Here is a 24,935-nt window from a genome sequence, read left to right on the forward strand (position 1 = left end):
AAATTTATGGACCTTGATCTCAGAAAGGCTTTTGTGAACTTGACCTCAGAGACAAGGGAAGTAGAAGCAAAAATAAATCAATGGGACTACATCAAACTAAAGAGCTTCTGTAGAGGAAAAAAACAAACAAACAAAAAAACAAACCAATAAACAAAACCCATCAACAGCAAAATGGCTACCAACTGAATGGGTGAAGATATTTACAAACAATACCTCTGATAAGGGGATAACATACAAAATATATAAAGAACTTTTACAAATCCACAACAAAAAAACAAATAATCTAATTAAATAATGGGCAGAGGACCTGAACAGAAAATTCTTCCATGAAGACATACAAATGGCCAACTGATGAAAAGATGCTCAACTTCACTAGCTATTAGGGAAATGCAAATCAAAACCATAACGAGATGCCACCTCATACCTGGTAGAATAGCTACTATCAATAAGACAAGAAATACCAAGTGTTGGAGAGGATGTGGAGAAAAAGGAACCCTCATTCACTGCTGGTGAGAGTGTATATTGGTACAGCTTCTGGAAAACAGAATGGAGTTACCTCAAAAAATTAAGAATAGAGCTACCTTATGGCCCAGCAATCCCTCTTCTGGGTATCTACCTGAAAAATGTACCCCTATGTTCACTGCATCATTATTCACAGTAGACAAGACATGGAAACAACATAAGTGTCCTTTGATGAATGGATGATTGGATGAATAAGATGTGATATAGCTATACAATGCACTACTACTCAGCCATAAGAAAAGACGAAATCCTGCCATTTGCTACAACATAGACGGATCTTGAGAGTATCATGCTAAGCAAAAACAGTCAGACAGAAAAGGACAAGAACCATATGATTTTACTCCTGGGGATTATATAACAGAAAACAACAAACAAATAGGAAAAACAAACAAGCAAAAACTCATAGACATTGACAACAACTTAGTGGTTGCCAGAGGGGAATGGAGTGGAGAGAGGAAAGAGAAGGTAAAGGGGGCCAAATATATGGGGATAGAAGGACACTAGACACTGGGTTGTGATCACAAAGGGCAATATACAGATGATATATTATAGAATTATACATTTGAAACTTATGTTGTTAACCAATCTCATCCCAATACATTTAATTAAAAAAAAAAAAGTCCTCTAAGTCCAGGGACAAGGTAGAAAGAATTTTAAAATGGCTTTCTTCTTACTGGGTAGGAGTGTCTTGCCTTTCTTTTTGTATACTTTTGATATTTAAAATGATAGAGAGGAAAAGAGAGTGTGGATATAAGATGTTAGTGAATCATTAGCAAGAAATTGAGTGTGTTCAACAGTCAGAAGCTCTACTATAGGGTTTAGTACCTCTGTGGTAACCTGAGAGACAGCAGGACACCAGGGGCTGTTCTAGAAAAACACAAACCAGTACAAGAGCCAAACCCTTCCTCCCCCCAATCAAAAACAATTACAGTCACAACACTGGCAAAAACAGCTCACAGAATGGGTGAATGAGAAGGGGTGTTTGAGACCACACTGCCTGATTTCTGCATAGATGGACTGGGACACTAAGGCCTGGAGAAGTCAGTGGCATGCCCCGCCACACACCACTCAGCACCATCGCTGAGAAGCCAGAGTTCCTGGCCCCCTTTCCAATAAAATGTTCTTGATCTCACACTGACTGAAAAGGAAGTTTTGTTATTCTCTTCTCAAATACAATCTACTTTTTTTTCCTCTGAAGAGTTAAATTTATTTTTTCAGAGAGTCTTATCACCTTAAGAGATATATAACTGGAAACTTTTCTCTCTCTCCCTCCTCTCTTCTCTCCATTGCTTTCTTCCTCTCTTGCTTTATCTCTCTTGCTTTCTTCATCCCTCTCTCTTTACTTCACAGGTATGTATACCTGGAGACGGATGAAAGAGACAAAGATAGCAGAGCTATAATATGTCAGCGGGATACAATTTGTAATTGCCAGTTAAAGCTCAAAACTTGGAATGAGACTTTAAAAACCGAAGGTTACCAACATGAGTCCTGAATCTAGAAAAAAAAAAGTTTTCTTTCCAAATAATCTGATAACATTTATGTAAAATTAAAATTTTATTATTCCCCAGCGCACTGCCATCACCAGCCACTTCTCGAGCTCTTTTTCTTCAGGTTCAAAATAATCCCTGGCACTTGTAATCAAATGATCTCGCAATGGGTGTGTGAGCTTATTTGAATCTCATGGGGCCAAAGTAAGCTGATAATGTGTTTCTCTCACAATCATCAACATTATCTGCTTATAAACAGCCTTATTTAATTTGAACTGAATTTACAAACTTGGACCATTCCTAATCTTTCCCATCCCTTACACATAGATCCAATTCGTTTGTTTTATTCTTGACTTTGATCCTAAGAATGATGTACACTTTCCCCAGGCATATAAAGGAGAGGGGGAAAAAAATCAGTTGACCAATGTAACAAAAACTCTTCCCAATAAGTTCCCAATAAAGAAGAGGCAAAACATCAAACACCAACAGTGCCAAAACATTTACTGAGAGTTTTCAAATCTTTCAAAAATGTTACAGAAAGTGAGCAAACACAGTTAAACTAATCACACATTAGACACTGAAAACTACCATCTGGGTAAGTCTACACAGGCATGTAGGGGAAAAGGGAACATCTATGAGCTTTTACTTGCTTAAAGCACTGGATTAGGCTCTTTGACACATACTTCATTTGATTCCATTCTGGAAAAATTATCCCAGACTTGAAAATTAAAGCAAAAAAATAAAAAACAAAACAAACAAAACCCCACCAGGATTGTGTGATCTATTAATATCATGCTAGTCCAATATTCATCAAGACCACCCAGGATCAAGACCAACACAAATCAGGCTATCAGACTCTCTAGGGAAATACAACTTTGTTTGACTAATTCAATAGGGACCAGATTTAGAACCCTATAAAGTTGAAGGTTGATTTGTAAAAATTGAAAAGGCATGAGGATGATTTAGTTTTGCTTTTGGTAGGAAAATTCACCTCCTAAAACTCCAAAGTTTTAGTTTTATTTCCCTATAGGGGGAACACTAACCAGTTTTATATTTCATATAAAACCTTAACCAGTTTTATATTTCATATAAAACCCTAACCAGTTTTACATCTTCCTTTCCAATCTCATTTCATCAAGGCCTTTCCCACTGACTAGTTAGATTCTCGTTCTTCACATTCTCTTCAAATTGCTCTGCTATTCTAATGAGTCAAATGGAACTTAACTCATCATATATTCATATGAGAATTATGTTTTTAATGATTTGAGAATTTGTGCTTTGACAATCCTCAACCAACCACATAAGGTAGATGGTATATCCTCATTTTAGAGAAAGAAACTGAGTCTCAGAGGAGGCACATTACCTGCCCAACCTTATAGAGGTAAGAAGAAATAGAGCTAGAGATTGAACACAGATCTCCCTGAATTCTTTTATGGGAACTACACTGATCATTCACATTTGGATTGGAACATCTCCAAAAAACATCAACCTCACCTACATATGTTTATATATTGGAATTATAAACATTACAGCTGAATACCAAAAGCAACTAACTCTGTATGACCTAAGCCTGAATATTTAAGTAGTACTTGAAGAGAATGTTTATTAATTTGTTTGGTTTCAAACGGAACTTTTAAAAACAGGAAGTGTTGAAAGGATTTGCCCATACACTATATGGAATACTGTCATTCAAGTGTGAAATTCCAGTGCTTTGATACTACCATTAATGGTTCTGGATGACACAGGGCAAATTACTACTGAGGTTGTTATAAAAGTCATTGAAAAGTATTTAGAATACTTATTAGATAACCTCTTTTTGACATTTCATGAACATTCTGAATAAATTTGACCAAATTACCAGCCTATCCCACCATAAAGATGCTCAATCTACTTAGTCTTGTAGGACTAGTAGAAAAATGAGCAACACCAACACGCTCTTCTATTCTTTAGGCATGAAGATGATTTTGTTCTCACTGAATTCACAGGTTGATATCAACACTGGGGAGAGACAAACTCCTCTTAGTCTGAGAGTACCTTAGTACATTTTAAACCTTAAAAGTGTATCTCGGGAAAGGCTGATCTTGCATATATGTTTGTCTCTCAACAAACATGCTTTTCAGCTGGGATATATAACTTTGGAATGCACCCTTTTATCCACCTGAAGATCCATTCAATGTATAGGAAGATTTACAAGTTTTTCTCCATAAAGAAGATCCTAAATTCAGGTCAGTTGGTATCTAGGTTGATAAAAACCTGTGCTTGTATTGTGAGGGGGTTTTTCTGGCAAATCGCGATTTAGATAGTGACTATCTGGCTTGGTTTCCAGTAGAGCACACCTCCATTTCACAGCACCAGCCGCTGTCCGCCACATATTTAAGTTAAGTGAGGCAATCTGCCCCATTCCTAGCCCCTGATCCCAAACTCCAGAACCAGATGAATTTCAACTCCAGGTGAAGTGAAAAGATAACTATGTGGTTGACATTCATCTTGACTCACAGTTTTACTGTTTTATCCTGGCTAAAGCTGCTCACGGTTTCTGTGGTTTCCTTACATAAATTTTCAATGCAGCTAGTGCTATTATACGGTGTCTTTTCCACCCCTGACGTTGGGGGTGGATTTTTAGCTCGCATATTTTTCCCAGATGTGATAAGCTCTCCATAGCCCTCTTGGTGAGCAAAAGCATATCCAGATCTTCTTGAGCTTGATCTACGAGTGTGAGGCCTTCGGCTACGTAGTGGCCTTGCCTTCTTTTGAGCCTTCTGCCACTGGCGGATCTGGAAAGGAAGGAGACCCAGAGTGAGTCGGTACATCCAGATGCTAGTCTCCAGCAGTGGACCACTTGGTGCAGTGAAAGCCTCTTCAGTAAAAACAACATCAACAATAATAAAATATCATTGCAAAACTTCACTGCAAAGTTTTCACCTAAAAATGAAGACTTTTTCTGCCTAAAATATTACACTGGGCACTGGTTAGTTTTTATTTCTATCAAAGGACTATTAAGTAAGTGAGAAGTATTATGGCAAATTTCATTACTGTCTCCATCTCATACATCCATCTTCAATGAATAGAAACATACTTTTATACAGAAAGGTTTTCTAACATGCACCACCCAAACACAGTCAGTATAATAATTTATAGTCCCATTTCCCACCCCCAAAAGTCCTTTTCCTTCTCTTTTAAAGATTCTCAGGATCCAATAGTCATTAGTTATTAGATAAGGGCAAAAGTTAGAGAATGAGAATCAGAAATTTCCAACTCTTGTACAGATCAATGTATCATGAGATTTTCAGGATTTTGAGATTTCTTTGGGATTTTTTTTTTTTTGTGGGCTTTTAAAGAGGTCAACACCATTTGGGTGGGTTTCAATATTTCTTTCATTTCCCTATAAAGTTGGGGAGAAAAAAAGGCAAGGTTTGGTGCAAGCCAAATCAGTTCTCTGATTCATCTCCTTGCTTGGAGTCTCGGTTTTGTGTCAGAAGAAAACTGTAAAGCCGAAAATCATGATCTGACTAAATACAGAAAGAAATGAGCATCATCTTTCTTCATTCAACTCATCCATCATTTTCTTGATTTACATAAGAATGAGATTGCAGAGCCAAAGAGAAAGGACAGATATAACAGGAGACAGTGTGAATCATTTCAGAAGGAATCTTTTCATATTTTGGCCCCAGAATGTGAGGGATATCATGACAAGGCAAGTTCTGCCTCAGTTTCTCTCAGCATCATTGGCCTGGTCACTCACCCCATCAATGTATTTCCCCTTCTCATGATGTGGCTACAAATGTGTGTCTCCCCTTTCTTTCTCTTTTTCTCTTTTTGTGGGTTCTGACCTAACTTGACGCTGTCCTGCTTATATTCCTCTTCCCATGAAATACTGTTAATCCCTTGGTTTAGGTATTTCTATAATCTGTTTTTTCTATTTTCCTTCTAAACTGTATATTTTCCAATCCATCTGTTATGCTGCTGTTCCCTTTCTTAATCTGTTCAGAAAGTAACATCTCCCCCATGTTTTTGAATCTGCTACTATATTTCTACAAATATAGAACCCTTGCAGTGTATACCTCGAGTTTCTCTTTCCCTGTACCCTTGTTTCCCCTCCTCCCTGTCAATAACTTCCCCTGTAGCTTGCCTTTGTCTTAAGAGCAACTGCCCAAAATGCTGCCAGAGACCTCCTTTTTAAAAAGTCAATTTTAAAAAATATCCAACTTAACTTGTAATTCATGCCTCCTCACCCATGTTTATTCTAGACATTTATCTTTAGTGGCACTCACAAGGCTAGTGTTTTCAGATACAAGATATTCCATCTACTGTGATATCATGCCTGCACCAGTGGATGTTTGTCAATGCAAAGTTCATTGGCCCTTCCGTGGTCTTCTGATCAGGCCGTGAAGGACACAAGAGCCAGGAACCAGCCCTGCAAGTACTCATCAGCACTATAGCATACCTGATCACTCAGTGTTGGGAATAAATCCACCTTCAAAAATCTGAATGCCAACACAGGCATAACTGAAGCCACTGTTGTTAGGAGAATAACAAGCCAGACGCACATCTGGGTCAAGGACTGCCGTGCATTTCCTATCGTTGAAGAAAAATGTATATTGTGGTTATAAACAGAGTTGAATTACTGAATTAAGAGGCTCGTTGTCAATCCCATGAGATCTTTTTTGAAATGTTGAGATTTGGACTACCAAGGGAGAACCATCAGGTGTTTTCTCCAGGATACAGTATGTTCAATGGGGATAAGGAGAAGTCATGAGTGGTGAGATAACTCTTGGGAACTGCTCTGTGACCTGATCACTGGAAGGCTGTCAGCTGGAGCCAAGCTTTCTCTTATTCAGGCTCAGTCCTGCTTCATTCATGAAGCATTATTCTCTTATCCAGCCTCAAGATCCTTTGACTACAAACCAACCATTATTTCTAAAATGCATATTTACCTTGGCAGTTGAGACACATGCACCATCTTGAGCTAAGGAGAAAGGGGAATAGGTGGGGGGAGAAGCTAGTGGTTGGACTTCAAAGGGGAGGAAGGTAATTCACATGGAGATGGAGAAGCAAATGTCTGGTAAACAAATGTTTGCGGGGCCACCTGTAACACTGGGTCACAGAGAGGGCTTTGATCAAGCAGCCTTGCTAGTTTCCTCCCTCTGTATCACAACTAGTTCATGCTATCTCACTTCCTGGAGCATGTCCTTTACCTAATTCTTTTAGGCAGTCAGGGGAAAGGTCCAAGAGTCTTCTTGAGTCTTGTTTCTTAAAAAATAACCAGCTTAAAATAAAATATCCCCCCAAAAGGTGCATTTCTGGCATGGCAAACACTGTTCCCCCTCACTATCTATCGTATCAAAACTACAAAATATATGTCTTGGATGCAGGTACAATTTCAAATAATGGTCTTGGTGACTGGCTATGTCATAAAAGGTGAGCTTTAATCTACTACAGGGCCAACCTTTCCAATTGAGGCAACAGCCCAAAAAACTCTGCCTCAATGGGACTTGCTGATCTCTCTGACTTTCACTCAGTTGTAAGGTACTCAAGATTCCTGGGAGATCAGGAATGCTCCTGAGTTTGTGAAAAGAGCATTCCTCTCACCGGGAAACCACGGATGCAACCACCCATCATGATACTGCAATTCATTTCCAGGCCTGGAGCCAGTTTTCTTATTTTATACTCACACCTCGTCTACTGGGATGTTTGTTTAAACAAAGCAATAAGGGTCAGTGAGGAAGACAGACTAGTTCTATGGAAGATGTCAACCCTACTTATATCACCAAAGTAAACTTTTGTTCCTGTTGGTTTTCTAGGGATTTACCATGATACCTCCAATTACCCAGGTTCCCTCTCCAATGCTGAAGTGTTAACACCATTTGAATGGGCTTTGGGGATGACGGCATGGATGTTGATTGGTATGCCTGAATTTTCTGGCTTTGGAGGATAGACTCTGCCTACCAAAGAGCAGTTGGTTCCAGTTGCCAGGCAGAAACAAACTTGATTCAATAAATTAAATGTCTCTTTGAGCTGCTTGAAGCTCAGTACCCTGAGGCATGGCTAGGAAAAAACTAAGCTTCGCTTTAAAACCACACTCCTGTTTGCTGCTGGCTACTAAGGAAAACATTTTTTTGTTGTTGTTCTTAAACCTCAATGTTGATCTAACTTTTGAAAAGTCTCATTGGAGTGCAGTAATTAATTCCTGGAATGACACGTACTTAGCTGGGAGAGAGTGGTCCCCACACAAACTACTTTCTCCAGTCGAGGCATTCCAGTCTCATTACACATGCTAGAATGCTCTCTTAGGACTGGAAATCTTCTGGTCAATGCACTGAACTTTCAAATTTGGCAACCAGAAAAAAAAAAAAAACACAAACTTAAAAATAGTTTTAACGTCTTTCTTTCCTAATACACTTATTCTTATTCATAACCATCATGTTTCTACATGGCTGGAATCTTTTGGTAAACAAAGTATTAACATTACATATTAAGAGTGGTACAATTTAAGACTTCCATGTACACACAGGGCAAGGCAAAAGTTGAAGAATAACATTCTTAAGTGTATGAATGCACTTAAATGCGATTATAATTTCAGGTGTCTTTGCATCATTGGAAACGTATAACACTACAGTTGCTCTTATTTTGCTTTCTACATGAATCAGTCTTCTGAGAATTCGTTTGTAGACTGGATTCCTCAACTAGCAGATGCAAATCTGTCTTGCTTGATTGAACTCAAGAAGATTGTCACTGTGCATCTCTCCTTTCCAGCTTGCTGGGATAAACTCAGAAACATCACTGTTACCAACTTACCTCACATACCCTAGAGATTTCAAAACTTCTCAGAAAGTATATTACAATGTTTCTCCGAATATAAGACCAGATCTTACATTAAGGTTTACTTCAAAAGACGCATTAGGGCTTATGTTCAGGGGATGTCATCCTGAAAAATCATGCTAGGGCTTATTTTCCAGTTAGGTCTTATTTTGGGGGAAACACGGTAGTAGCCTCACTATATAAAGTTCAGTGGCCCTTGCTACAGAGCGTACTCTTCATGCCACTTAATGTCCTGCAATTTTTAGAAAGCTCTAGATGTCTTTCTTATATAAATGCAAATAAGTTCCACTGGTAAACTTTGGCACAGATGTTGGAGATAAAGTGGCATAAAAGGCAGAGCCTACCATTTCTTTCTCTTTCCTCTATTAATAACAAACTTTTCATAAGTCTTCAGGTAGCCCTCATATATATGCTGTGCCTCTTCTTTGCAAAGGGGCAGTTTACTGCATCTGGGCTGTTGGAAATCTGTAAGCAGCTATCTTAGTGATTCTTCTTCATCTGGTAGGGACTAATCTTTTGGAGACCTTTTCAAGCCTGGAAGCCTTCAGATACTTGCAATGTAATTAATTCCTAGAGAAAGGATTATTGGTCATCCCTAGTCCCACCCGACATAGAACATAAATTATCGACAAATAAATAACCACATGACACTAGGTCCCAGTAGATAGTAGGATTCACTTACCAACAAACGGAAACTGGTTTGGAAAGATGCCAAAGATGCCATTACTGTGCATTGTAAATAAAATGGAGAAATAAGTGGCAATGCTGCCCCAGATGAAGACGTGATTAATCGCAGTCCAGTAACTGGTGTCCAAGGCTATCTGTAAATAAAGTCAAATGCAAAGGGGAGATATTTGAGGATTAAAAGAGCATCATTTTACTGAGTGGTGTTTCCCCATAACTGCTCTGTGAAAAAATGGTTGCACCTGTTTAGCTACCAGCCAACTATAGGCACTCCCATTTTTTGTACAACATGGGATTGACTTGACATTTCTACTAGACAACTGACTTTGGAACTAATATCTGCAAGCCATTATATCTGCCAAGGTTGAGTCAGAATCAGGAGATAAAGTGTTCAATTACTTTTAAGAGAGAAATAAGAAAGTAGAATGGTAAATTGCTTTCAAAGCTTTTCTGTTGGAAAAATATATTCTGTAGTGAGCAAGTGCAACATACTATAATCTGTACATAAATTTTCACATGGCCATTTTTACACATGCATAATTTGTTTCACATCAATATTCAAAGTCATTTTGATGATCCTTTCCCTAAAATTATTCAAATAACAACAGAGACAAATCCTTAATACTCTTTTGGCATACCATTCAGAAGCTGGGGTTCATGCTGCCCTGCGAGTATGTTCATAAGCCCTTCTCCCTTCCAATAACTTGTAGCTGAAAAAAGCGTAGCTGTCTATCGGAGTGTCAAGGAAGCCACTGGTGAAACTGAACTATTGAGTTCTCAGTTAAAAAAAAAAAAAAAAAAAAAAAAAAGTAGGTTCTGGCATCATATTTGCATCTCAGAGGTCCCAAATGTTCCAAGTGAAGGTTTGCATTTCTTGCAGAGTCTGGTACAAAACCACAGACTTCTCACCTGCCTGAGGGGCCCTAGTTACTACCTACATACTAAATAGATCCTTCTCTGCATATGGAGATATACTTCCCCTTCCCACTTGAAGTTTACTGTCCTTTAAAAGGTTGCTCCATTAAAAGAATGCTGGCAGCCTTGGATGTCAACTGCAAGAGTTATAAAAGGACAGCCTTTTCTGTCCTCAAGAGGCTTGACAGCAGAAAGGCCTGATATCCATGCCTCAGCAAAGAGATGCTGGTTTTTCAGTTTGTTTGACTACCAAGAAATTAGACCAAAATCTCCAACTGTACCTTCTACCACCTGTCGGTTCATCAGTATCAAAAGACACCAATCGCCTTGACTATGTGAGTATGAGTAGGCAAAGAAAAATCAGAACCAATTTAAGACTCAACTGAAAAAAACAAGAACAGGTGGCTCTTATTGAGGCAGAACTAATGGAAAAGACAGACAAGCACTATAACCAAGAAAAAAGAAAAAGAAAAGAAAAGAAAAAGTAATGAGAACTCTTAAGGGAATGCAATTAGATCCCAGAAAAAAATCTGGAAGAAAAAGAGCATTATTCTGAATTTAAAAATTCAATAGAGAAACCAAATAAGAACAGTCACTGATGAGAACTGAGTTAATAGTCTGGAAAAAACAAATGGAAATAATATCTCACAACAGAAAGCAAAAACTTGAAGAAATGGAAACCATGTGCAAAAAGATATGACACAGGAATGGCAAATTCATAGATGTCAGACCATGGGACAAATATACAAAAAAGAAAAAAAAAGCGTCTTAAAGAGAGAAAAAAAACAAACAGAGAAGTAACGATCAAAAAATGACAGTAGAAAACTGCTGTTATAACAAACAGCAAAGATTTTTCAGATGGAGGTGTGGCACTCTAAATCCTAGGCAAATCAATGATATGTTACATTCTGGTGACATTTATGAAGTCCAGAGATAAAGAATACAAGCTTCTAGACAGAGAGATATCACAAAGGAAAGAGAATCAACTTAATACCAAACTGCTACACTGAAACTGGGATATAGTGGAACAACATTTACTAAGTTCCTAAAGAAAAAGGCTCTTACTCAAGAACCTTATGCTAGTCCAATACATCATTTAAATGTAAAGACAGAGAAAGAAAACTTTGAGCTCAAAAGTATAATATCTGGGTGCCCTTTCTGAAGAAATTACTCAAGGAAATTGCTGCAGCCAAATAAAAATTAAATCAGAAAAAAAGACCTCAAAAGAGCAGAAGAGAAAGAACATAAAAATGATGGTGAGCAATGATTCTTGTAAATTTATAGTTTGTTCTAAATGACTAATAATGTGTGAACTTCAGTATTAATTTATAAAGAATTTTACAACCATCAAAATATGTTAAAGGAGCATTTAATAATAACCTGGAACTAGAATTCTAAATTATTAACATGCAAGAACTGGGGAGGGGATAGGTACAGGGAAGGAGAAGTAAAGTAAAAACATTTCCAAAACTGTTTAATTTAGAGTTGGATGAGGGAAGGTGCAGAATAGAATAGTGAAACATTAGGTGGAGGATATAGTTATTATTTAGTTTTTGGTATATTAGTATAGAAATAGAGATTTAAATGACTATGACTATTTAAATGGTATCATACTAGAATAGGGAGACATCACTGGTAAATGGTAATACACTAGTATAACTTGTAAATTATTCATGACAAGCAGGGTATTTAAAAATCACAACATATTCAAGTATGTAAAGGAAAAAACGGAAATAAAAAGATAGAGTTAAAACATCATAAAATCACATAAGAGGAACAAGATGAAATACATAAGTCATTATAAAGAATGAGCTGCTTATCTCCCTTATCAAAGGAGAAAAACTAATAGAATGAGATTAAAAAAAAAAGAAATGAAAATGAAAGGATGGAACCAGATTATATACTAGGCAAATGCAGACTAAAAATAGCAAGAAAAGTAAAACATATTCAAAACTGAAATTTAAATAAGGATATTTTATCATGAAAAAAAGACAAAAGCTACAAAGAACAAATAATAAGTGAGAACCATTACGTGACAAATTATAGAAAGTAAAATCTCCTTGAAATACAAAGAGGGCTTGACAAGAATCATAAGCACAATGGAAAACATTAGTACACTTCTCTCAGCATTTGACAAGCCTGGTGGTGGAGGTGATTATTCACTGGAAGTCAGTGGCTGATCTGCCATCCAAAGTGGTCAGAGCAGAGCTGTAAGAGGTGGTAACAGCAATGTTTTCTCTACAATGACGCAGCGACGTGGTTGGGTGCTGCTTCCCATGGGTAGGCCTAGCTGTGGTCCTCCCTCTTTCATTTGTCCTCCTGAAGATTCTGGAGCTACCTAGTAGCTTTTAATAAACCTTTTTTTTTTTTTTTTTTTTTTTTTACTTAAAGAAGTCTCTGTTGTTTGTAACTGCAGTCTTTTTGGAAATTAAAATGACAATATTTATGAAATTTAATGTAAATTTAATATACACACTCTCTGACCCAGCAGTGGGAAAAAAAAACACATACCATTTTTTATACATCTGATGGGTGCAAGTTAGGAGTCCAGAAATTTCATTTCTAGGAATTTATCTGGCAGTATGTAGAATATATGTACTAGTATATGATACATACATGGCAGCATTGCTTCAATAACAAAAAAAAGGAAGAAAGAAACAAAAGAAACATCTTGAATGTCTATCAAAGGAGAATGGATGAATAAATCATTATATATCTAAATTATAAAATTCTGTGCAGCTTTTAAAAAGATGAAGGTAGACCTGAATGTGTTGATTTGGAAAGCTGTCCAGCATATCTCATTAAGTGAGAAAAGCATGTTACAGAATAATATGCATAGCTATGATCCCTTTTTCTTGATCCCTTTTTCTTCAAAGCAAAGAAAAAAATATGGAAAGATTAAGCTATGATTATCATAGTAGTAGTTAACCAGGAGAATATAGGTAAGGAAAGGAAGATGGTTCATTTTATTTTAAACACTTCTATATTGTTTGAAATGTTAAAAGGAACGTTTTATAATTCAAAGAATTGAAAAAAACAACAACCTGGCATTGAAAAAAAAAATAGAGTGCTGAAGTTTGGTATCAGCAGGACATATACATGAGACTTATAGCTAATTATGGAACTTATAGCTAATTATGGAACATGGAAATTTCATGGGGATTGCTACCACAATGACAAGTTAAGCTTAGAGAGGAAAGCCACTGTCAAAGTGAGCTTATTCACAAATTTCCTTATTTTTCTACATATTAAGAACAGCAGTTTCTGATTGAAGCCAAAATTGCTGAGTTTTCATGGTTATAAACATTTACACACTCAGGTCTTGGAATTCTACGGTAAAGTAGACATTTTTAGGGCTTCTTAGAAAAAAAGATAAATGTTAGACTAAAATGACAGAAATTAAGAATTTATATATTCCTCAAGTTGAAATTTTGATATTGAGAGAGGATCTGTGTATTTATCATCTATTAATAGTCTCTTTCTTATTTTATTTGAGGATGATGTTGGTGTCCTAGGTACCCCCTCACAGAAGAAAGAGGTGGACCATGAGTTCCCTGTAGCTACTATATATTTGGGGAGGACCATAACTTCCAGTCATCTTTATAGAAAAGGGAGGTCCACATGGCTTTGGAGTTAGGGATCTGAGGTCAGATCTATGTTAAAATCCTGGTCTGCCACTTTCTGTGTGACTTGAACTGTAACAAGTCTATTTTTTCATCTGTAGTAATAGTGTCTATGTTTCAGAGGAGTAACTGTGAAGAGGAGTAAGTGAGATAATGGGATTATCTCAGTAATAATTCATTTACATAGTAAATATTCAATTTATGGGAGCTGCTCTTGTTACTCTGAAAACCAGAAACGCTGACAGAGGCAAATGGGCCAGGTTTGCTTTCAGGGTCTATACCCTCTCCTTTCTCTATTCTTCCAGATATTCTCTTTCTGCCAAGTTCCGATGCTTCTAGCTTTATGACTTCTCTCTTTATTTCTCCTATATAAACAAGAAAGTATCTGGTATCTTGCTTTATGCTCAGTGCAACCCCTTTGTTCTCATACCTGAAAATTTGCATTTTAATGCGTCTTACTCTAAAATAAGACTTTGTCACAGACAACGCTGGAGTCAGATAGGTCTAGCTGGGTTCCAGTCCTGATCTGGGACTCACTGTGTGATCTCAGGAAAGTTGTTTAACCTCTCTGAGTTTCATCTGTAAAAGGGGACAGTATAATGCATGATATTACTCAGAGTCATTATGATTATTCAGGTTCTGAAGGCTAAAGCCAATGACAGGCTTCCTTTAGTCATCTAGAGTGAGATGGGCATGCAACTAATACAGTAGGGATAGTTGGGTACCTCAACCAAATTCTTCCCACTTCCTTTACTCAACTTTCACCTCTCTCTTCATATGCTTCCACCCTTACATTCATTCAATAGAGCTCATTTGTGTCTGGCACTGTAGTTTAAATTGAAGTACAGTAATAAACGAAGCATGCCAGATGTTGGAAACTGGTATCCATTCTCATCTTTTCTGCTTCTAGGCGACCATCTCTAGCTTAGATCTCTCATACCTCATTCTCCTGCCCAGAAACTTTCTCACTCTCCTGGTTGTTTCAGGCCCCTCCAGCACTCAGAATTAATGGTGGGGCATGAAGAAATCAGGTGGAGGAGAAATCTATGGGATGGAAATATGTGAATAAGATTTAGAGGACTTCACCCTTTAACATGGCAAAGAGATCACCAGCCACCAATGGTGAGACCCAGCACCTTCTCTTTTGAAATACAACTCCACGTGTGTGCATTGCGGCTTCTCAACTATGACTAATTACCCTGCAGCCCAGTAATAATTGTGTTGTAGGAAATGCTTGCTTCACAGTTGTCGTAGAACACTCACAAATGCATTTATTAAAGGATGTTTATTTGGGAAATAAGACTACTGAATCCTAGTCCTAAACTTGCAAGGCAGTCACTGTGTGATCTTGGGAAAATCTTGGAACCCAGTTTGTTACATCAATTTTATTGAAAATTATACCTGTTATGGTTTTAACATATGACCACCAATTCTTTGAAACTCCTCTCTCCAGGCAATGGAGCTTAATTCTCTTCCCTTTGAATGTGGGCAGGACTAAGTGACTCACTTCAGTCCATTCCTAAAAAAAAATAAACACCCAGGGACATTCTACAAAATACCTGACCACCATACTCCTCAAAAGTGTCATGGTCCTGAGAGACAAGGAAAGATTATAGAACTGCTAGAGATTGGAGGAGACCAGGGAGATGTGACCACTAAATGTAATGTGGGATCCTGGATTGGATTCTGGTACAGAAAAAAGGTCATTAATGGAAAAATTGAGAATATCTGTAGTTCAGTTAATAGTACTGTAGTAACATTACTTTCATAGTTTGACCACTGCACAATAGTTATGTAAGATGTTAATGTTAACATTAGAGAATAGCAAGGTGGACCACAGTTGCCCTTAAGGAGATGGAAGGCAGAGAATGGATCTTAGAGAGACAAATGGTGAATTAGGCCTGAACCAGACAGACCTGGATATCCCCACCCAACGCATCCTGAATGAGGGATCTATGGTTACTTTGAGTTCTAAGTATGAATACCTCTGAGAAAGCATGGGTATCATTCTTATAAAACTTTGATAACCAAGGTAAGAAATTTTGAATAGTTTATTTGAAAAACTCAGAATCACAGAATGCAACATTCTGTGATCTTTTCTGTAACTAAATAATATTTTTAAAACAAGGTTGTTTCTATGATCCCTCCACTTGTGAAAAAAGCAGAAATATAATTGTGACATCCAACTGTAACAAGAACTGTGTGATTTATGGGGGAACAACTCCTAAATCTAAAGTTACTATAGAAACATAGCATTGGCATTGCTGTGATAGCGCAAAGAAAACAATTTGGAGACAAGCAAAAGGAAAGAGAGAAAAAGATATATAAGAATACCAACAGACATTTTTTTAATGAAAAAGATAAAGTTAACCAAAATTGTAGAGTTAATTGTGAAAACCAGTTTCACTAAAAACATATAGTGTCTGTCATATCTACAACAAATTGTCCAGGTAATTTTTTCCCCTTACTTATATAGCAGATAATGTTAAGGACAGTTTGAAGAATAGTTTCCCTTTGCTTTTTTCTTCAGATACTGGCCCTTTACCTCAGTTACTACCTTTCAAATCATCTCTTGGAGTACTGAGTAATAGGTCTGACCTGGAGGTGACTAAGCTGTTACCACTAAAAAGATGTCTCTGTACACCTCACAACTGCCCTTCCTACTGGAAGGAAAATCTAGAGAGCTGGAAATGTACCCTCATGACAAGGAGTAAATCACCTAATTCTGTGGACTGGAACTATAAGAATACACACAGAGTTTGCTCAGTGATCAAAAGGAAACAGGACAAAACATAGCCTAATACAGCGGCAAGACCTACAAGAAAAGATGGAGCGATAATTTCTTGTGAGGTGATACAGACCTTATCCTGATATTGGACTCTATGGAAGCTATGTCGGATGCTATGTCAGAGGCTTCCAAGTCACACCATGATTTCCTCCTGTGCTGCAAAATTGAACATAGAGGAACTAGGCTTGGAGGGTTCACAAAGCATCAGTATGCTTTATTTAGTTGTGAAACAGACAAACTGAACTCTTTTTCAAGTGGAGAAATCTGATTCTGCTTTTGGATGCTACCTGTCTGATTCTGAATTTTGAACTGTCAAAATGTCAAGTATTAGATGGCTTCAGTATGGACTTAATGATAGTCACATAAATGGGCCAAGGGATGGCAGAGATGCCCTTTAAAAGTAATATGTTTACATTCAAGCCATTCAATCTATTTAATACTTATTGAATCATGAAGAGAAAGTCTATGTTTAATGAGATGCTTTGTTGGACATGAGCAGCTAAGATTTGTAAAAGAGATTGTTGGTTGGATAGAAAAAGGACTGACCAAAGGCAATTCAAACTCTATAAAAATTAAGCTCTTGATTCATACTTGCCCCTTAAAAACAAAGAAATACAAACAAACAAAAACAAAACAAAAATAAAAGACAGAATTCACATTATTCTCTGTACAAGCCCAGAGCAACAGATTTTCATGGATCAGAAAGCTTTTGGGACAACTAACTCCATATCTAATAGTACTGTCCACCATTTGAATTTAAAAGGAAATAGAAGCATAACTCAAGATGCCCAGTGGAAGAAGATCAGTGGAACCCCAAAAATCATCCCCACCAGAAGAGCTTCTCCGAACTTCAGATTTGGAGGTGCCACAGATATAATATTGAACCTCTTGAATAATTCCAAGGAAAGGTATTGCCAAATAAACTTTAGATTTCACTTTAAAACCTGGAAATCATTAAGTCTTCTAGAAATCATGGGGAAGTTTCTCTCTGTGTTATACGTGGAAAAATTTCTTCTTTAAACACCAGTAGGAAGTTTTTGTATAATCATAGCTCTTTACATACAGTGCTCAACGCCAAGAAGCGATTCATTGTGAGGTTTTTACTAACTGGAGGCTATCGTCAGCTAATGCTAATTCCCCACATCTGGTAATTTATGTTAAAACTTCGTGCTTTCTTTCTCTCTCTTTTTTTTCCTCAGTTTTATGAGAAATAATTGAGATACATCACTATATAAGTATGAAGGTTTGATTTACATATATTGTGAAATGATTACCATAAAAGGTTCATCTAACATTCATCTCAAAATGTGTAGTTAAAAAGGAAATCCCAGTATTCCTTTAGGATTTTGTTCCCCCAAGAAGTTGACAAAACCAGTCAACCATGAAACAGATTTTTGTAAGTTGTAAAGCCGTTGAGTTCAGATGTTTTCAGCAACAGGCTTACCTGCACACTGACCACAATGACCAAAGATGTGGCCATGGTAACTGCAAAAGACTGGTAGTCAGTGATGTGGTGCCCGTCGTCTCCAACCACATCGCAAAAGGCCCCATAGGGGATGAAGAAAAGGGTGAATGAGGTATAGATTCCATGCACCAAGCAGATGAAAAATTTATGCTTGTTAAAAAGTAGATTCAGCTGTCCAGGTTCGTAGAGCTGGGGACAGTCCATGCTGTTCTGGTCATTCACATCCTGTCAACAGAGTGTTACTTCAGTGGAAGAAGCTTGAGGAGAAGTCAGAGAGGCCCTGAATTCCCTACCTCCAGAAATAACAAGTGCATGTCTAAGCATGCCCTCATGTGCACTATTCATCTTGTTTGCATTCCCACAATAATCCAGAGGATACTAAAATGATCCCTATTTTATAAAGGAGGAGTCTGAGTTTCCAAGAGAGATTCATGAGAGGTTTCACAGCTCTTATAGCAGAACCAGAACATGACATGTACCCGGATGTTTGGCTTCAAATTGAAGTTTGTTTCCCATACTCTCCTGCAGCTGCACTTGTGCTCCCAGAATTCTAGTACATCATTTGCCGTCAATGGGCGCCCAGGGGTTAACTGCCAAGGCAGTGAGTGGTAGTGACTAGGTGATGGCAGCAGAGCGAGAACTGCAGAGTTAGACCTGGCCAGTCAGAGTTCCCAACTTCAGGGGGAGGGAGAGCAGGAAAAGGGGAACAGGGAAAGGGAGAAAGCATGTGGGATTCTAGGTGGGAAGAGAGCTTAACCTGAAGAGCTGAGTGTTCACCCAGTGAGGATTCCGATGGCAGTTACCTGGTATTTAGGACAATAAGTTTCGATAGAATGAGATGCTGTCAAGCTTGGCCCCCACAGGGGTCCTGGTAGAAATTAAAATAGTGCTTCTCAAACTTAATGCACATACCAACCACCTGGGGAGCAGAGGATGATCCAGTAGGTCTGGAGTGGGGCCTGAGGTTCTGCATTTCCGGCCAACTCCAAAGTAATGCTGTGAGCACCAACGCCAAAAGCAAAAAGGAGGGCAAGGACATCAGAGGACCATGGCTGGCGGAGAAGTAGGCAAAGAGGAAGGAGCACAGGCATGAACTCTGGGGGAGACCAAGTCTGCCTTCCTGCTTGTGGGCTGGCTTGAACCTTGCTGAATGGGGTCCCATGAAGATCACTGACATATTCTCTTCAGGAAGTCCTATTTTGAGATCTGCTGGGTGGTTGTTTCCCCAGCCCAGTGACTGATGGGATTCTATGTGCACAGGCTTTGAAGCCATACAATCCTGAGTTCAAATCCCGGCTCTGCAGCTTAGCAGGTGTGTAGCCTTCAACCTGTTACTGAACCTGTCTGAGTCTCGGTTTCCTCACTTACAGAAATGCTGACAGCACCTCCCTCACAGGACTACTGTCATTAACAGTGCTTTTGGCGTTTGGCGTTGGTGCTCACAGCATTACTTTGGAGTTGGCCGGAAATGCAGAACCTCAGGCCCCACTCCAGACCTACTGGATCATCCTCTGCTCCCCAGGTGGTTGGTATGTGCATTAAGTTTGAGAAGCACTATTTTAATTTCTACCAGGACCCCTGTGGGGGCCAAACTTGACACCATCTCATTCCATCGAAACTGATTGTCCTAAACACCAGGTAACTGCCATCGGAATCCTCAATGGGTTCAACACTCAGCTCTTCAGGTTAAGCTCTCTTCCCACCTAGAATCCCACATGCTTTCTCCCTTTCCCTGTTCCCCTCTTCCTGCTCTCCCTCCCCCTGAAGTTGGGAACTCTGACTGGCCAGGTCTAACTCTGCAGTTCTCGCTCTGCTGCCATCACCTAGTCACTACCAGTGTCATTAACAGTGGTCCTGTGAGGGAGGCGCTGTTAGCAATTCTGTAAGTGACGTTATATTCAGCAGAGTTCTTGCCACACCATAAGTAATAAATAACAGAGGCCTTTATAAATAACAACAAATAAAATAATGATAGTGAGAATAAAAATAGTAATAGCATAGCAACCTCTGAGTCAAGTGGCCTGTGCTAGGCTGAGTTCTATCACTTATTGGCCATATGGCTTTAGGGCAGTGACTTGAACCTCTGAGCTTTGGCTTCCTCCTTATAAAATGAGTGATCTGTAGGTGATCACTGAGGTCCTTCCAGCATAGGATTCTATGATTCTGTGATCAGTTTAAGGACCAATGTTGACAAAGCGAGAAAGAAAAGGAGCAGACACTCAACTGGATGGCAATAAGGGCTTATATACTTTTTTTCAAATTGCACAATAACCATCTTTTCCCAAAAACACCTTTAGTTTTTATTTTATTCCACATTCTGGGCAGATACAAAGCACTAAGGAAAGCATTACTTGTCAACATGGGCACTTGGAAATGAATGTGCTTAAATCCTTTACATCTAAGGTCTTTAGGAGTCTATTATTTTGTGCAGAATTCCATAAAATATGCCATTCACAAACTGCCATTTTTACATATGGAAAAATGAGACTTATAACTGACTATAAAGCCACAGAATGAGAGAGTGGAATGAGCTCATAATGTGAAGATTTATATTTTGCAATAGATGGCTTTGGGCCAGAAAATGAGGCCTAGCAAACGGGTCTAACAACAGCCTGGAGAAAATCTGGTCTCCTTAAAAATACTTCAAAAAAAATTTTTTTTTTAATAATACACTCTAATTGTGCCATGGAAAGTCCTCTGGCGAGACTTCTACTTCCCCATAGGCAGCCAGACTTTTCCTCCCTTCCAGGAAATACCTTCCAAGACTGAGTGTGCCAAGGAGCCACCATTTTTGTAATTGATCCCCTCCCTTCTCACCTCTCAAGCATGTTGAGCTAAACAATAGAAGACTGCACTCTTTCTCTCCATGGCTGTAAGGCTTGTGTCTTCCTCTCCCATTGGGAGAGTGCTCTGCTGGCCTGTAGTTCCTGTTCTGAGCTGTGCTGGCCAAGGAAGTGTCACTGCAGATGCTAGCTCTCTACACTCCAACCTAGTTCCATGATTTTCTATCACTTGTGGTTCTCCATATATTCAGAGGCTAACACAGGACTTCCTGGTGCATGAACCATGAGGTACTAGTCCTGAGACACACATGATATATGAAAAACAGATAAGTAAAAGTACAGACATATGACTTTGGGAAATGTTGACTTCAACTGAAGTCAAGAGACTATTTCCTGAAAGATGTCTCAGAGCCTTAATAGCAATAATGTGGGATATGAATCTCTAAGAGGAGAATAACAAAACTTTGATCAGAGAACCCTTTTGGGGTTGTGGAGGGACTAGACTGGTTTTTGATTCATGCAGTACCTCTTAAAACAACTGCACTCCTAAGACTCCTTCCATGACTTTTGTCTTCTACTTAGAAGTTAGAAGCGATTAAAAGGCACCAACAGAGCAAAATAAGTTGTAAGGATAGAGACAAACACATACCTGGTCAAAAATCCCCATGGCTAAAACAGGCAACGATGTGTAGACAATGTTAAAAAGGGTAATAAACCACGGGTCATAGACGGTCTGAAAAGAAATAACACATCAGTGAGAAACACCAGGAATGAGGCTATTCACCTATTGGCTCTTGGATTACATATCTCAATTTCCTGAGGTGGGTGAGAGTTCAGTTTTGCAGTGAGACAGACATGAGTTCTCCCCCAGTCTCTGTCTCTTAATAGCTCTGCTGTCTTAGTGTGTTATTAGAGCTCTCTAAACTTCCACTTCTTCACCTGAAAATGAAGCCATATTCTCCCTGCAGAGTTGCAGTGGGAACAAAAGGAGATCACATGTATAGAACACCTAACACAACACTGGACACATACAACGCTCTGGACCCTTATGGTGGGTTGTTATTTCATTCTTCAGGTTTTTGATGGCTTATAATGAATCCAGTGGTCTAATCCAAGTGGTACACAAAGGAGCCACTAAAATCTTCAGAGAGAGATGCAGAAATTAACCTGTCAGCTCTACCCTGAGAGCTTTTTCTTGGGAATGGTTTAAAGTAAGGTGAGTATGGAGCTAGCTGCCCAGGATATTGGGTATAAACAAGTAAGACAATAAAAATAGCCCCTCACACCTATATAGAGGACTTCCTTGCATGATTGTCACTAAAAGTCAGTGAGGCATGTAAAACAGGTATTGTATCCCCACTTTGTTCATGAGTACACAGAGAGGTAGAAACAAAATCTTTCAGACTTACAATGCTTAAAACAGGCAAAGGCAAAACTTAAAATCCCACTTCTAACCAATGTCTATTCTACCACTGATAACATAAGTTCATTCACACATTCATTCAATAAATATTTATTGAGAAACCAATATATGCCAGAACCACTAGGTTCTAAGCAATGGTAATTCAACATGATCATTTGGATAAAAATTCCTCATGAAGCTTGCAATCTAATGATGGCAGGAAACATATATGGGGTAAGTGAGTTCGAAGATAATAAGTAGTAGGAAGAAAAGGAGAATGGGAAATACAGGAGGGTTGCAATTGTAATAAGGTGATTGGAGAGGGTCTCACTGAGAAGTGACATTTGAGAAAATGTTGTATGCAACAAGGGTTGGCATGCATTCCTCCAGGGTCACAGCCCAGAGGAGGAGTCTTTAACAGCATCCCAGATGTCAACTCCTATCTACCCTGAGTCCGCCAGAGCTGCAGCTCAGTCTCTCTTTCTTCTGATGAAGGAATGCTTTCAACAACTCTACACCTAGATATACGAGTTCAGAGTTTCTGCTTTCATGTACCAGGAGACATACGAGATGAAGTCAAACAATACGTTGAATGTTTAAATTTAAAAATATTTATTACAGGAAAAGACACATTGCCATTAATCCCCCTCAGAATACTCCCCCTTGCTTCAATTACACTTAACCTATCGTTCTTGCCACATTCTGAAGCAGTTCTGGAAGTCCTCTTGCCTGAATGTCTTTAGTTGCGCGGTTGTGGCTGCCTTGATTTCCTGAATCATTTTGACTTTGGGGAAGAGTCAGAAGTCACACAGTGCCAGATCCGGTGAATAAGGTGGATGAGGACACACCATAATGTTTTTATTTGACAGAAATTGCCATATACCAGAAGCGATGTGAGACACGGAGCATTGTCATGATGTAGGATGATATATGGCACACTTTAAAACACACCTTCTCTCAACCATAACCCAACTGACTGCACTGAACAAGTTGAAACTTGTCTCACACACACACACACACACACACACACACACACACACACACACTGTTACTAAGGTTCCACATGCCGCCTCCCATATTGAAGACCCCTGCCTTTCCACTGGATGGCACTCGACAGCAGCATTCACCATATGTTGTGATCATAACGGAAAGGCTCCGTGTCATACATCGCTTCTGGTATGAAAATGTCTGTCAAATAAAAACATTATGGTGTGTCCTCAGCCACCTATTCACCGGATCTGGGATCTGGCACCGTGCAACTTCTGGCTCTTTCCCAAAGTCCAAATGACCATGAAAGGTAAACGTTTTGAATTGATTCAGGACATTGAGGCAGCCATGACAGTGCAACTATGTAATGAAAGATGACTTCCACAACTGCTTCAGAAAGTGGCAAGAACGATGGGACAAATGCCTTCAAAGTGAGGGGGGTATTTTGAGGGGCATTAATGGCAATGTGTCTTTTATGTAATAATTTTTTTAAATTTAAATATTCACCATAATTTTTGATCACATCTTGTATGAAAGTGCTCATTGCAGCACTGGTTGTATTAGCTCCAAACCAGAAACAATGAAAGTATCTCTCAGGAGTGGAATGGAGAAAGACACTATAGTACTACTATATTGATACAATGGAATACTACAGAATAATGAAAGCAAGAAATTACAGCTATGTCCAAAAACACAAATGAATAAAAAATATAAATAATGTTGAGCAAAAGAAGCCAGACAAAAAAATATGATTCAATTTCAGTAAAGTTCAAAATGCAGCAATCTATTCTGTATTGTTTAGGGCTTCATACTCATGTGATAAAATTAAAAGACAAAGCAACGAAGTGATTATAAAATGTCAGGGTAATAGTTACCTCTAGAGTTGGAAAAAGGGTCTGGCTAAGAAAAGATAAGGAGAGCTACTGGGAGTTTGGCAACATTCTGTTTTTTTGCACTGGATCATAGTTACATGGATGTTTGGTTTACAATTTGTTAATCTGACTTTGAACTATTAGGTACTTTTTGGTAGATCTGTTGTATTCCATAATAAAAAAAGAAAATACGTGACCTTTTTAAATCATAGCCTAGCAAAACTGGAAGTATTTTAACAATCCCGGTGCCGATACCATACCTCAGGCCAATTACATCAGTATCTTTGGGGGTGGGATGACCCAGGCATCGGTAGTTTTAAATTTTTTCCCAGGTGATTCCACTGTGAAGCCAAGATTGGGAATTTCACTCACCCACATCCAAAAAGAAAAAACAGTAGTTGACACAAGTCCTCAACTATTTGGTGATGGCAACTGACTTCCATTCCTCAAATATATCAATTCATTTCATGATTGCAGTTTGGAAAAAATGAGGGGGAAAGCAGTTAAAACGAAGTCTTGTAGCCTCAGGCAGAACTTGCTGCTGTGAAATCATTTTATTCTTCCTCTATCTCATCCATCACCCAACTT

At 38.6% G+C, this 24,935-nt stretch overlaps 1 protein-coding gene across 1 annotated transcript in view; it reads right to left on the bottom strand.

The window, feature by feature from the left end:
- Positions 1–2,485: 2,485 nt before the first annotated feature.
- The window catches only part of ATP8B4 (ATPase phospholipid transporting 8B4 (putative)), a 204,923-nt gene continuing 182,473 nt past the window's right edge, over positions 2,486–24,935 (bottom strand). Inside the window, exons 24-28 of the mRNA XM_081049971.1 lie at positions 21,736–21,819; positions 18,283–18,528; positions 9,511–9,649; positions 6,454–6,584; positions 2,486–4,783 (exon numbers count right to left, since the gene is read on the bottom strand). Coding sequence (XP_080906097.1) covers positions 4,502–4,783; positions 6,454–6,584; positions 9,511–9,649; positions 18,283–18,528; positions 21,736–21,819 — 882 coding nt within the window. The 3' untranslated portion in view covers positions 2,486–4,501. The remainder of the gene's footprint in view (positions 4,784–6,453; positions 6,585–9,510; positions 9,650–18,282; positions 18,529–21,735; positions 21,820–24,935) is intronic.

The sequence above is a fragment of the Rhinolophus hipposideros genome, assembly GCF_964194185.1.
Source record: "Rhinolophus hipposideros genome assembly, chromosome: 5".
NCBI classification, from domain to species: Eukaryota; Metazoa; Chordata; class Mammalia; order Chiroptera; family Rhinolophidae; genus Rhinolophus; species Rhinolophus hipposideros.